General features: G+C 39.3%; 1 protein-coding gene across 1 annotated transcript; it reads left to right on the top strand.

The window, feature by feature from the left end:
- The first annotated feature begins 3,682 nt into the window (after positions 1-3,682).
- On the top strand, positions 3,683-7,436 carry LOC122139380 (NACHT, LRR and PYD domains-containing protein 6-like). Its single transcript, XM_042736285.1, has 2 exons — positions 3,683-4,388; positions 6,756-7,436. The coding sequence occupies exons 1-2, from the start codon at positions 4,130-4,132 to the stop codon at positions 6,827-6,829; spliced, it is 333 nt and encodes a 110-aa protein (XP_042592219.1). The 5' UTR covers positions 3,683-4,129; the 3' UTR covers positions 6,830-7,436.
- Positions 7,437-13,140: the final 5,704 nt, after the last annotated feature.

Here is a 13,140-nt window from a genome sequence, read left to right as displayed (position 1 = left end):
GAGCATGTTTAATAATTTCAATAATGCTAAACACGTGTGGCATTTTATGAGGCACTGTGTTATCCATCACGTTCGGTCCCTTTACGAACACTGTTCAATCATCTGCTTTTATTTGACTGTTTCAAATGTTCCTTCCACTTGTTAAGGCTGTTCTGAGTGATTCTGTGTAACTTACTTCTAACACAGCTTCTTGAACACAGTTAAATGAAAATGAAAACAGTAATGCATCGTCAGACTTGTTTTGGGTCAGATGTCATGTGTTGTGTTGTGGTGTTGATGTTCAGGTGCGGCTCATGTTGAGCTGTGCTGTAACCTGCTGGAGGGAGGACTGACGCCCAGCACAGGTTTCTACACCTGGCTGTCCTGCTCCTGAAACACAGGACTTCACACACTGACATGCACTCACTGTTCAGACTGAATTCAGTTAGACTGATGCAAATGTTGCCAAAAATTCAAGAAGAATTCATTTTAAAAACACTCCATTTCATGAGTATTTAATGTATATGCAATAGTTGGCAGAATACAGCCTCAAATGAGAAAATAAGTAATTTTTTAAGAGGATTCTAGAAGCTTCTCAGGAGTTCCACTGTTCTGCTCGCTCCAGCAAGGACTCCACCATGTAGTTTAGGTGTGTGAAAGAGGGAATGCTACACTACTCTTATACAGAAAATACATTATTCTTGTGGAGCAGTGGTTCCCAACTCTTTACTTAATTATTACACAACAATTTTTGAAGACTCCCAAGTTTTGTTTTCAGATTTTTTTTAATCCATGGACAATCTACTAGTTTTTGTAAATTAAAATAAGTGATAAGTAATTATTAAGAAAGTAATTATAATAATATATAATATAATAGTAAAAAATTATAATAATGGCATTTATTATTATATGACATTTCCAGTCGTATATATATATATATATATATAGAGAGAGAGAGAGAGAGAGAGAGAGAGAGAGATATATAACATTTTTTTGTTTGTTTTTTTTTGTTCAAATTTATACTTAGATCTTGGCATAACTACAAAAACATATCTTTATAAATATGTCCATGGTGTTTTAAAATGTTATTTTACATGACTTTTCTTATGTCTAGAAAACACAATTTTAAAATTAGGATCCTGCATACATATAAACCAAAATTTATTCAGACTCTTTCAACATTTCTCACATTATTAGAGTTTATTTGTTATAGTTTAGACAATGGCAATAAAATATGAGAAGAACTCAAGAGTTAAACTGTGTCAGAACAAACTCATCTTGATAATGTCAGATAACTTTGATAGAAGGGTATGTAATGAATTCGGTTGAAAGGCTGTCAACTGTTTAATTTAAGAACACAATTAGATAAAACCAGTTTATCTCAAACAATTACTAAACGATGCTTCATTTTGTTCAGTCTGTGGTGGAAAAAGATCACATTAGCAATCAAAGAGAAAACACCACTTAAGCAAAACATGCTCAGGTCAAAGTGTCAAAAAAATTTTCTCCCAAAAATTTATAACAGTTACACTTATACCACACTATAAAAAAAATTTTTGGGGGGTTTAATACACAACACACCACTTTATCTTGCTATCCTCACTTACATAAATGAACTATAACAAAAATTATATCTGGTGTCTGAATCATTTTTGGTTTGACTGTACATCAGGGTTTTCCAAGAGCTTGGGAGCCGTTGTTCTTCAAAGAAAAAAAAAGAAAAGAAAAGTTTTTTTTAAAGGTTATAATTAAAATAAGATTTATGTTGATTTTTAGTTGTTTCAGCTTATTTTAAAGCTTTTATGCAATGACTGGATTTATGTTAATGCTTTCTTCTGTAGGAATTCTATTGTGAGTGTGGGATGCTCTCTGTTCATGCTAGATAATGCCGTTAAAGTGGCTGATGTGACTAAAGTAGCTAAAAAAATGTATACTCTAGGAAACCTGGAGCGTCCTTCATTTATATCTACAGAAATCAATGAGACCTGTACAGCAGTACAAGAGGGACAATCTTTTAATTCCTCAATTTGTAGTGTATTTATGTGAATCTACTCTATAACAGTTTACAGTGAATTTGGCACAAAATCAAAAACTTGAAAGATGTCAAGATCAACATCACAGTTGTGTGTTATTTAGCATCCTCCTATTCTCTTGATCCATGGCATATGTTCATACCACATTCTTTTGCCATCTATTCTCATTCTCTGTTTAATTAAATTTGTAAAAATAATAATATCCCAGTTGAGTAATGAACTTTATGTAATTTTGTGTCATTTGTTTTGAACTTTTTATGTAATGGTCTTTGACACAGTCAGTGTGGCCAGTGTTTTCGAGTGGTATGTACACTTATCTACTTCATTGGTTATCTGATGGATGGGTGTTTAAAGAATGTGACCCGTGGGTTCAGCAGGAAACAGCTGCGTTCACAGGCAAGTAACTTATTGAATGTGCTGGTAATAATGTTTAATTTGTGTAGGCCCATTCACACCAACTTAAACAACTTTCCCACTGCTTGTTATCTAGTAACATTTATAAATGACTTTTGTCAAGATCATTCAGAGTCACAGTCTCTTGATACACTCTAAAAAATACTGGGTTAACATCCAAACAACTGGAGCTGGGTTGGGTTAGATGTTTGAAATACCACAGGATACCAAGGTATTTTTTATTTTATTTTTTTATAACTATTGTGAAAAGTTTACTATACTGCTGGGTTAAAATGATCCCAAAATGGGTCGGAAATTAAAAACACTTTAACCTGCAGAATAGGCCATGGTAATAATCAAAAGGTTTAGATCAAAAGATAAAATAATCAAAAGATCACTTTGTCTCTCTCTTTTATTGAGCTGCAATGCCAAACTTTCAGTTTAATTTGCAGCAGTTTGCAGCAAACAGCTTGCTGAGGATATATCTATCTAATACCTGTGAAAGGCTGTATTTGTGGCGATGTGTGTTGGCTGAAGGGTGTCTATAAAATCTCACACATTTGTTTGTTTGAGTTGTGGTGGAAAAAATTCATCTGCATGGCTTCTGACTGACCATATATGCTTATAAAATATAGTATACGCATGTGTTTTCTTAGAACTGCTGTGTGGAGACAGTGAGAGATGGGTTTGGGGCCTAGGAGTAAGATGTATGGGTGACAGGAGGTCCATAGAGCCGTGTTAGGTACAGAAGGGAGACAACTGGGAGACCCACAGGCATCTAAGGATGACCTGGGAGCTCATTTAGGCCTTAAATATGGGAGAACCAACCTTTAGGAGAATGATATAGTAGTGTGTTTTTGACTTCTTGTTTTCTATGGAAAAGTACAGCTGTTTAGAGTTTATAACCTTGACTGGAGAAAAGAGATATAAAGCGGAGGACTGCCCTCCCTTCCTTTGTCACACTCTGCAGCGACTTGTGTTTCTTTATAACTATAAGACACTCTCTCCAAAGAATAAAAGATTCTATTTAAATTATAACCAACAGAGTGAGCCAGTCTACAAAAATAATTATAGTCAATTCATAACTTCCCCAACGGAGTCTTCATTCATTAATTCATTCATTCATTTATTCGTTGTTTACCATTTTGGGAGGAGTACAATTTTGTCAGTGTCCGGTTTCTTTATATAGCACTATATAAATAATTTGACCAAAGTGTCATATAACTTTGTGGTTTTAACAACCAGATACATTTACACTTGTCCAATTTTGTCTAGAAATCATTTCAGACCACCTCTTAAATGAATTTATTGGTTGGATTTAAATCCATTTTGAATGTGTTTTGGAAGGCATTTACTTCAGGTCTTTTCAGTCGGATAGCTGTCCATTTAGAGAAAACATGTTGTTTTTCTACCGAGACTCCTCCCACATAATTTCACTCATATGTCTCTTCAAAAACTGGCTTTATTGTTTTTTTCCTTTCCTGGTTTTGCTTAGTTTAAAGAAAAGCTTTTGCTGAAGACCTCATTTCAGGGGTAGAACAAGAATCCTTCAGACGTCCTCATTTTTAATGGTAAGTTAGTAGATACTACATAAAATACTGACCTATCCAGATTTGAAGTTCACATTATTAATAACTTTTCAAAGTAATTATAGCTGTTGAACACAAATTAGATGTGGACCTTCTGTATCTTCTTGTCTGGCAGAAGTTAGTCAGTGAAGGAGGATGGCGTATGTTTCAGAACAACATCTGGCTGCTCTGGACGATCTAGACACAGACAAACTGAAGAGGTTTAAATGGCGCTTAAAGAATCATTATTGTCTTTCCAGTGCTGCTCTGGAGAAGGCAGACGCTCCCGACACAGTGGATCTGATGATGAAGCGTTTTGGACCTGAAGAAGCTGTGAAGATCTCAGTGGAGATCCTGAGGAAGATGAACCAGAACCATGTGGCTGAACAGTTAGAGGACAAACACAAGCAAACAGGTAACAGGTTAATGTCACAGGTCGGAGCGGACCCCAGGTGTTGCGAGTCACGCCCCTTCCCGACTTCCACCTCGAGGAGGTCCCAAGATCACCCCAAGGACCAGACACACAAGATAAGTTAAGGGAATTTAAAACAACTTTATTTAAATTATTTAAAAAGGTAATCTAGGAAAGGAGAAAAGGGGAATCTAAAACTTTGATTTTCGTCTCTTGACAGGAGGGGACTGGGCCTGAGAACTCTGGAGGTCTTTGGTAAGTAATCACCAGGGGAGGGGGGGGGCAAGGGCTCTTCCGTCCTTTCCCAGAACTTCCACCAGTCTCCTGACTAATCCTAAGTCCTTCCTTAACTGCTTGATTTCCCGTGGCGCCCTTCTCTTCTCCTGAAGGCAACAAGAACACACAATGAGTAATGGGTAAAACGAAGAATGCCTGGTTCCTAGCTTCTTTGCTCTTTGGGTTGTACTTCACCAGCGTCTGAACAGCTCCTCCACTCCCATAGACCTCCTAGGTAGATATAAGGTAACACCCAAATCCCTGAGGGCAAAGAAAAACAATAAGGTAACTACGTAGCAAGGTAACTAGGCCATGCCCCTGGATGTCCACCGATATATCCGAAGCGAGTAACTTTTTACTCGTATCACAGATAGATGTTGAGCAAGGTGACTGACTCTTCACACTAGGCTTACTGAGCGGGTTCCAGAGCAATGGCTTTTAACTCGTGCAGGCGGATAAGTATTCAACAAGTGACTGTATCTTCACGCGGGGCTTACAGAGCGTATTCAAGGTCAGTAGCTTTTAGCTCGTACAAACAGGTAAGTATTCAACAAGTGACTGTATCTTCACGCTGGGCTTACAGAGCGTATTCGAGGTCAATAGCTTTTAGCTAAGTATTCGTGACTATGGGCTTACAGAGCGTATTCGAGGTCAATAGCTTTTAGCTTGTACAAACAGGTAAGTATTCAACAAGTGACTGTATCTTCACGCTGGGCTTACAGAGCGTATTCAAGGGCAATAGCTTTTAGCTCGTACAGAGAGGTAAGTATTCAACAAGTGACTGTATCTTCACGCTGGGCTTACAGAGCGTATTCAAGGACAATAGCTTTTCCCACAATATCCGCACAATACCTTGTTTTGCTTTCACGCTTCACCTTCAAGCTGGGTCCGGAGAACGGAGTTATAGGCGGGCGTAGGTGGGATAGGTGGGCACCGCCACGGCAGCCTACGTTCTTTCCAACAGGAACTTTTCTCAGCCTGGAGGGCAAGTACAGACAACAGGGACACGGCACAGTACTGCAAAGCTTTAGTGCACACACGTCAAAGACAGACTCACCCACTGCACTACACACACTTCAGTGATTTTTAAGGTCGGTACTCCACACCCGGTCGGATTTCGTCCTGGAGGAATTTGCAGTCGCTGTCACGGCAAGTGCTCCAAACTTTACGGTGTGGCCACAGCCAAATAACATCCATTCACCCACGCTCTACTTCGGCTCACCCACTCGTCTCGTCCTCCAACGATGGGGCCGCTCAACAAGCTGTTAATCACTCCAACAGGTATTAGTTATCCATATCCAAGTATGAGCAGTGATATGTAAGCAATCCAATGTACTCACAGTCTTCGTGATACTGATCTTCTCCCGCTCTCTTTCTCATCCAGATATAAGACAACCAATCTAAGCAATCCAATGTACTCACAGTCTTCGTAATACTGATCATCTCCCGCTCTCTTTCTCTCCCCAGCTTCGTGCAGACGCCCAGAAATGTCTTCGTTGTTCCACAATGTCACTATTTCCCTACGGCACCTTCGTACAACAGACACGAGTGAGTACGACTTCTTTCCATAAACTTCACTTTGGCAAACCTGTTCCAGTGGCCGTTTTCAAATCCTCCAATTTGCTTAGCGACTCCACAATTACTCTCATCTGCTTCGCCCTACTCCAGCGCCCAAACACTCCGTCCCACTCATGGCGTTCCTTGGGAGGCAAAAACAACACCCCTTCCTGTATCCTCGATGCCCTCTTTATACTCACGAACTGCCCTGTCTGCAATCGCCACATCATTGGACACACCTGCTGCAGATTTCACTTGATTTGGGGCGTTCGGAGTTTCCGGAAGTGACAAGGGCTTACACATTTCCGGCCCGGGCGGAACTTCTCCTCTCACTTTTTGGTTCCGCCCTCAAAGTCACTTCGTGACATTAATGCTCAAATTAAGCTTATAAATTTTTTTCAAATATAAATAAAAACTTAAATTACAAAATTGATTTCTCTACATTATAATGCCTTTTTATAATATGTGTTATTATAAGCTTTCCTCTTTGCTTTGCTGATGTGCCCGTGTGGTTTAATGATCTTCTTCTCTCCTCAGCTCCTCAGGTTGAGGGCAGTACTAAGGATCCTGCCCCTGTTGGAGCCGAATCTAAACCAATCCAGGGTAAATAATGATCACTGTCTGTACTGGGAAATGCCAGTGTAATGTGGTGACAGGGATGAGAGACGAGTAGATCCATTTGCAAGCTTTTATTCAAAGATGTGGTCATAACAGGCGAGGGTCAAACAGTGGCAAACAGGTATATTGAGGGCAAGACAGAAGAATAATCCAAAACGGGTGTGGTCGATCAGTGGCTAACAATATTCTGAGGGTGAAGCAAACGGGAAAATCCAGATAGCATCAATAGTCCAGGCAGGGGCAAACAGAGTCCGAAACAGCAAGACAAAATGGTAAACCGAAATCACAGTAAAGAATCTAAACACGGAAAAACAGACAAGGCAAGATGAAACAAGAACTGGCTCTGTAGATTAGCTATCACTGAATGAGGAATAAACACTAAACAATACTCGGTAGTGAATGGTCGTGTGAGACTGATTTATATACTATGTTTTATTGGTAGCAGCTATGTGTGATGGGTTTCAGGTGAACTTGTGATTAGTGCAATGGAGCATGGGAAATGTAGTCCAGGGTGATGTGTAACAGTCTGTGTGGTGTGAGAGTCAATAAATGGTAGGGCGACCTATGGTGGCAAGCGGACGGAAGTTCATGGACAGAATTCGTGACAGCCAGATTTAAGTTTATTCTAAGTCACATGAAATGGTTGTGTAGGTGGAAGAGAATGTATAATTTCAAGCAGCTATTGCATGGCAAATCATTGATATGGCTTAGGATATAATTTTGACATTACAATGAGTGGTTTAAAAATCTTAACTGAAATTGCATATAATATAACGTTTTTCAGTTAAAAATAATCCAGTGGATGAAATGTGGATTAGTCTTTTGAAGCAATATGATCAGTTTGTATGATGAAGAAAGCAAAATTCAAAGGGTTACTTCATCCAAATATGTATTCTAACCTCTTAGAATCTTCATCTTCAGAACACACATTTGATGAGATCTGAGAGCTTTCTGTCCCTCCATAGACAGCCTATGCAGCTACAACTTTTAAAGCCCACAAAGGAAGTAAAAACATCATTAAAGTAAATAGTGTCTATTTACACTAACTCCACCCACTAACATGTGATTGGGGTAGTCAACACTACAAAAGACACTTGATAAATATCACTTTCATTGGTGTAAAGGGTTTTTGATGCAATTGACCTGAGTTTGAGCCCGCCTTTTGCCTAACTTTTTTCCTCCCATTTCAAATCTCACATCACATCGGAAAGACATTTATTTTCAGTAACAACGGAGGAAATAATCCCCAGGGTGGAAAATAAAAAAAATAAAGGTTGGTGTAGGGAGGGCTTTATTGTCCAAATAAGGTGGCATCCATTTAATAAATTTAATTAAAATTATAATTTACACTAATACGTTATTATTGCACACTGTTTTACAATGTACAGTACTACAATACTGAGGTGCAGATAATTGACACTATTTACAATAAGTAGTATAAATAGAAGAAAATCATGCTATTTTAACATAGTGTAAATATAATCTATCGCTATTTTCACTTAGAAAAAATGTAAATAACATGTATCACCATTTACACTTAGTGCAAATAGCCACTGCATTAAAATAATCCAGGGGACTGACTCCAGGGGTTTAACCTCAATGTTATTAAGTGACGCGAGTACTTTGTTTGCACGAAAAAAAAAAAAATGTTACAACATTATTTACAAAATAAGATTGTCCAAGCAGGGCTGGATTAACAAAGGGCTAAGCGGGGTTGAAGCCCCAGGGCCCAAGCAATGAGGGGGCCAGTGATTGGTTGTGAAGGAAAGAAAAAGTAGGCTTAGATTGATTGGCCCAGAGGGAACACCTGAACTTCCCAGGTGAGCTGATCACCGGAAACCCATCCGCACACACATATTTATCATCCTTGTCATGTGTCTGTGGTATTTCTCTCAAAATGTTATGAGCGACAAAATGTTTTTTTTTTTTTTTTTTTTTACTGTTTAATCTAGAATTGAGGTATCTTTAAATTGCATCAGCTTTACTGGAGAACATGGAAAACAAACACCAAAAGCCATGTAGTGAAACGGTGCTACCTAGTGTTGTAGTAAAGAAAAAATAGCATATACTGGTTAGGTATGTTTTAAAGCATGGCAGCTGGTTTAAGCTAGTTATGAGCTGTTACTGAGCAGGAGCTAACCAGCTTAGGAAGAGCACATGACCAGCTGTCATGCTTCAAAACACCTAATCAGAATAGGCCGGTTTTTTTTTTTTTCAACAGGGTAATCCAAGACCAAGACCAATGTGTGTTAAGACCAAAACAAGACCAAGACCAGACTGGCACTACTCAAATTCATCTAAAAGATCCACATTTGCTGCTTGAATAATAAGGCACTATATAGCGCTTTTACCAGTCAAATGAAATCGCTAACAACAAACCTCATCTTTGCACTGCAGAGGCTGCATCTGAATTGGTACAATAACTGCCTAAATAATGTTGAGAATAATGTTTTAAAAATTAACTTTTGATTGTTGAATATTTGTATAAAAGCAATATCAAATTTGTGAAAACAGCTCTCTTGCTCTTGTGATATTACTTAATTACAACATATTTTAGGCTATAATATAAAAATACAGATCTTATGCAGATATGTAAAAGTATGTATGTAAGTATGTACCCACAATATCTTGAATTTTGTGGGTATTTGTATTAATTTTAGTGACATATTTGACACAATCCCTCATTAATTTGGCATACAGTAGCAGTATATATAGTAGTGGTTCTCAGCCAGGGGGCCTCAACAAACTTACAAGGGGGCCTCGAGTTAACTTAAAATTATTTAAAAATAAGACAAAGCAAGCATTATAATAAGCTAAAACAACAAAAAAAAAAATCAAGATATGTCTTATTATTTGGTTATTTTGTTTATAATGAATATACATCTTTAAAGTCATGCTAAGCTTTAAAATATTTTGGAAATCGAAAGTATTTCGAAAGTAGGGGGCCTTGAAGTAAAAAATTTTTTAGATACACTGGCATAATTCAAATTATTTAGTAAGCAATATAAGGGCAAAACACTACTGTCATGATTTGCTACTGTGAGGGAGCACGGAGCGAGGAATGAGGAGACCAGGAGTACATCAACAAGGAATTTATTCAGATCGCAGGTAATCACACATAGCACAAGGAGTAGACATAAACAATACCGGAAAAAGGAAGTCAAGATGGGGGAACAATATTAAAAGACATAACAGGAAGAGAGGATGACAAGACACACCTGGGATCGATAAAAAAAAAAAAAAGCGGAACACCTGGTATAAAATTAACATAATGGGAACAGGAAGGACCAAATATGGGCAAAATATGGGCAAAATATGGTCAAAATATGGGGGGGGGGGGGGGGGGGTGGGATTGTTGCGCTCTGGAGGTCCCTCAGGACAGACATGGGATAGTGGTACCCATTGGGGGTGCCATGGCGGATCTGGGGACTCGGGAGGCCATGGCGGAGCAGGTAATTTGGGAGGCCATGGCAGAGCAGCCTCCAAGGCTGCAGTCCCAGCCCTGCCTCGGCCTCTATGGCTGGAGCCCTACCACCCACCCCCCCCAAAAAAATACTAGGGGAAATTTACAAGGCTGTACTCGGGGCCTGGAGCCCTCCCTGGGCTTGACGGAGGATCTGGAGCCCTACCTGGGCTTGACGGGGGATCAGGAGCCCTCCCTGGGCTTGATGGGAAAACAGGAGCCCTCCCTGGGCTTAACTTGGAAACAGGAGCCCTCCATGGGCTTAATTCGGAAACAGGAGCCCTCCCTGGGCTTAACTCGGAAACAGGAGCCATCTCTGGGCTTAACTCGGAAACAGGAGCCCTCCCTGGGCTTAACTCGGAAACAGGAACCCTCCATGTGCTGAACTGGGGATCGGGAGCCCTTCATGGGCTTTGCTCTGAGACTGGGCTGACACTGGAGTGAACTCTGGGGCCTGGGTCAACATCCTTCTCCTCACCCTAGTTTCCTCTTCTGGATCGGGGAGAAAAGGCATGGTCTGGGCCAACACTGGAGCGAATTCTGGGGCCTGGGTCAACACCCTTCTCCTCACCCCTAGTTTCCTCTTCTGGATTGGGGGGAAAAGGCGTTGTCTGGGCCAACACTGGAGAGAACTCTGGGGGCCTGTGCCGACACTGGAGCGAGCTCTGGAGCTGACACTGGAGCGAGCTCTGGGGCTGAAGCTGCCACTGGACCGAGCTCTGGAGGAGCGTGCACTTGAGGGCACTCTGGAGGAGAGGGCACTTGAGGGTGCTCTGGAAGGCGCTTTCAAGAAGCGGGCACTGGAGGGCGCTCTGGAAGGCGCTTACAAAAAGTAGTCATTGGAGGGTGCTCTGGAAGGCGCTTCCAGATCTTGGAGGGATAGGGTGAGGAAATGAGCAGCGATCTCCATAGCCGCGGGAAAAACAAGGAAAACAAAAACTTTCAAAAAAGGTGGAAAACAAACACGGGTGAAAGACACAGCTCACTTTCAGTTTGGTCCAGTATTCTGTCACGATTTGCTACTGTAAGGGAGCACGGAGCGAGGAACGAGGAGACCAGGAATACATCAGCAAGGAATTTATTCAGACCGCAGGGAATCACACATAGCCCAAGGAGTAGACATAAACAATACCGGACAAAGGAAGTCAAGATGGGGAACAAGACACACCTGGGATTAATAGAAATAAATGGGGAACACCTGGAAAAAAAAATAACACAATGGGAACAGGAAGGACCAGATATTGGCATGGAAGACAAATGAGAAGCAAAAACATACAAAACACTGGACAAAGTCTGACAGCTACTTGCAATATAATGGAATAATAGTATTGTTAAATGCATTTGCAGTTTATTCAAAAATACATATTATTATTTGTTCAATGCCCCTAATCCCAGCAAAACATTTATGGGGAAACGTGGGGCAGAAGGGCTAAAATTTTGATAAATAAACTCAAAAAAAAATAAATAACTAAACTATAAAAATTTTAATTTGTGGTTCTGCTCTAGATCATTAACCACTCAGTGATTATTGTGTTAGTACTCTAAACTTTAATGTACTCCGTGTTCATTCATATTTTGAATTATTAGTGAAGGCAGAAAATGGGGCGTATTTAAAAAAAAAGAAAAAAAAAAAAAGAAAGAAAAACAATCATTTGGCTTGCTTTTTTATGGATTAGAAAATGGATATAGAGATGTAATATTCATTTTCCTATAACTGGTCATCCAAAGATCAACCTGTGCCATCATCAATTCTTCCTCAGTTCAACATGCAAAATAATCATAGTCCTGCTCTTCTATAGCTGAGACTGAGACTGTTTCATACCAGGGATCCATTCTTTGTACCTCACTTAATGCATTACTGATCTCTGGCTAATCTGGTTCTTCAAACAAGTTAATGGATTAGATTAAAATATCTGAATTGTGTTATTTTGTGTTGTCATGTCCATCGGAAATGGTAGCTATATCGGTCACTCAATCACATTATGTGGTCACTATTGCTTTGTTTGATATTTACTGAGTATTTACAGTACGCATTCATCTGTGAAGGATGTAGACTGTCAAACATACACAACTATTAGCCATTCACAGCAGTGGTCGTTTACTTCTGAGTCTACAATCCTCCACATCTTTTCAAACAGAGCGTTCTGAAGAGGGGGTCAAAAAACAGGAAAGAAAATAGCTTATTACTTCTAAATTGCTTTTTGTTGTAAAAATAGAAATCTATCAATTTGTAAAATTGTTCATGTCTATTCTTATAGCAACATTTTAATTTTTTTCAAAAATAAATTTAAAATGATTATTATTAGTATTTTCCTGGTTTAGTAAGGTTAGAAAGTAGCAGTGCCTGGAACATAGTCAGTCACACATGTCAGTATCGTCTTCACTTAAAAAGCAGGCAGGTTTTGAGATTTTAGGATTCCCCCATTCAGACTTTCCAAGGTCTGATTGACTGATTGTTGCTGAATTTTAGACTGTAGTTGCAATAAACACTTAGAATCCTATATATCCTAAAACTATTGCACTATATAGCTCTATAAACTATTTACTATTATTCTATAATATGGAACAGTGGATGAACTGATGATGGCATATGTTGATATTTTGCAGACCAATCAGTGAAAAGGGGCATATGATACTTAACAACGTGGAAATTTAATTCTGCAGGCTGTTTTTATTCTTTTTTCTATCCCTGGACCTAAAACAAACAAACAAACTGAATTCTTGTTTTCATTACTATTTTCTGCAGTAGAAAAACATGCAAGATGAATAAAATTATTTCATTTCTGTGTTGTGTTAAAAAAACAACAACAACAAAAAAGCATTGGTTTGTCCTCCAGATCG

This window comes from Cyprinus carpio, chromosome B13 (genome assembly GCF_018340385.1).
Source record: "Cyprinus carpio isolate SPL01 chromosome B13, ASM1834038v1, whole genome shotgun sequence".
NCBI classification, from domain to species: domain Eukaryota; kingdom Metazoa; phylum Chordata; class Actinopteri; order Cypriniformes; family Cyprinidae; genus Cyprinus; species Cyprinus carpio.
The sequence above is the reverse complement of the archived record's forward strand: the minus strand, read 5'-3'. Positions and strand labels throughout refer to the sequence as shown.

What these genes read in the sequence shown, in the direction of transcription:
- LOC122139380 (XM_042736285.1), top strand. Translation starts at nt 4,130, where the DNA reads ATGGCGTATGTTTCAGAACAACATCTGGCTGCTCTGGACGATCTAGAC. An exon ending in GGACAAACACAAGCAAACAG is followed by an intron (nt 4,389 to 6,755) that starts GTAACAGGTTAA and finishes TTCTCTCCTCAG; the next exon opens with CTCCTCAGGTTGAGGGCAGT.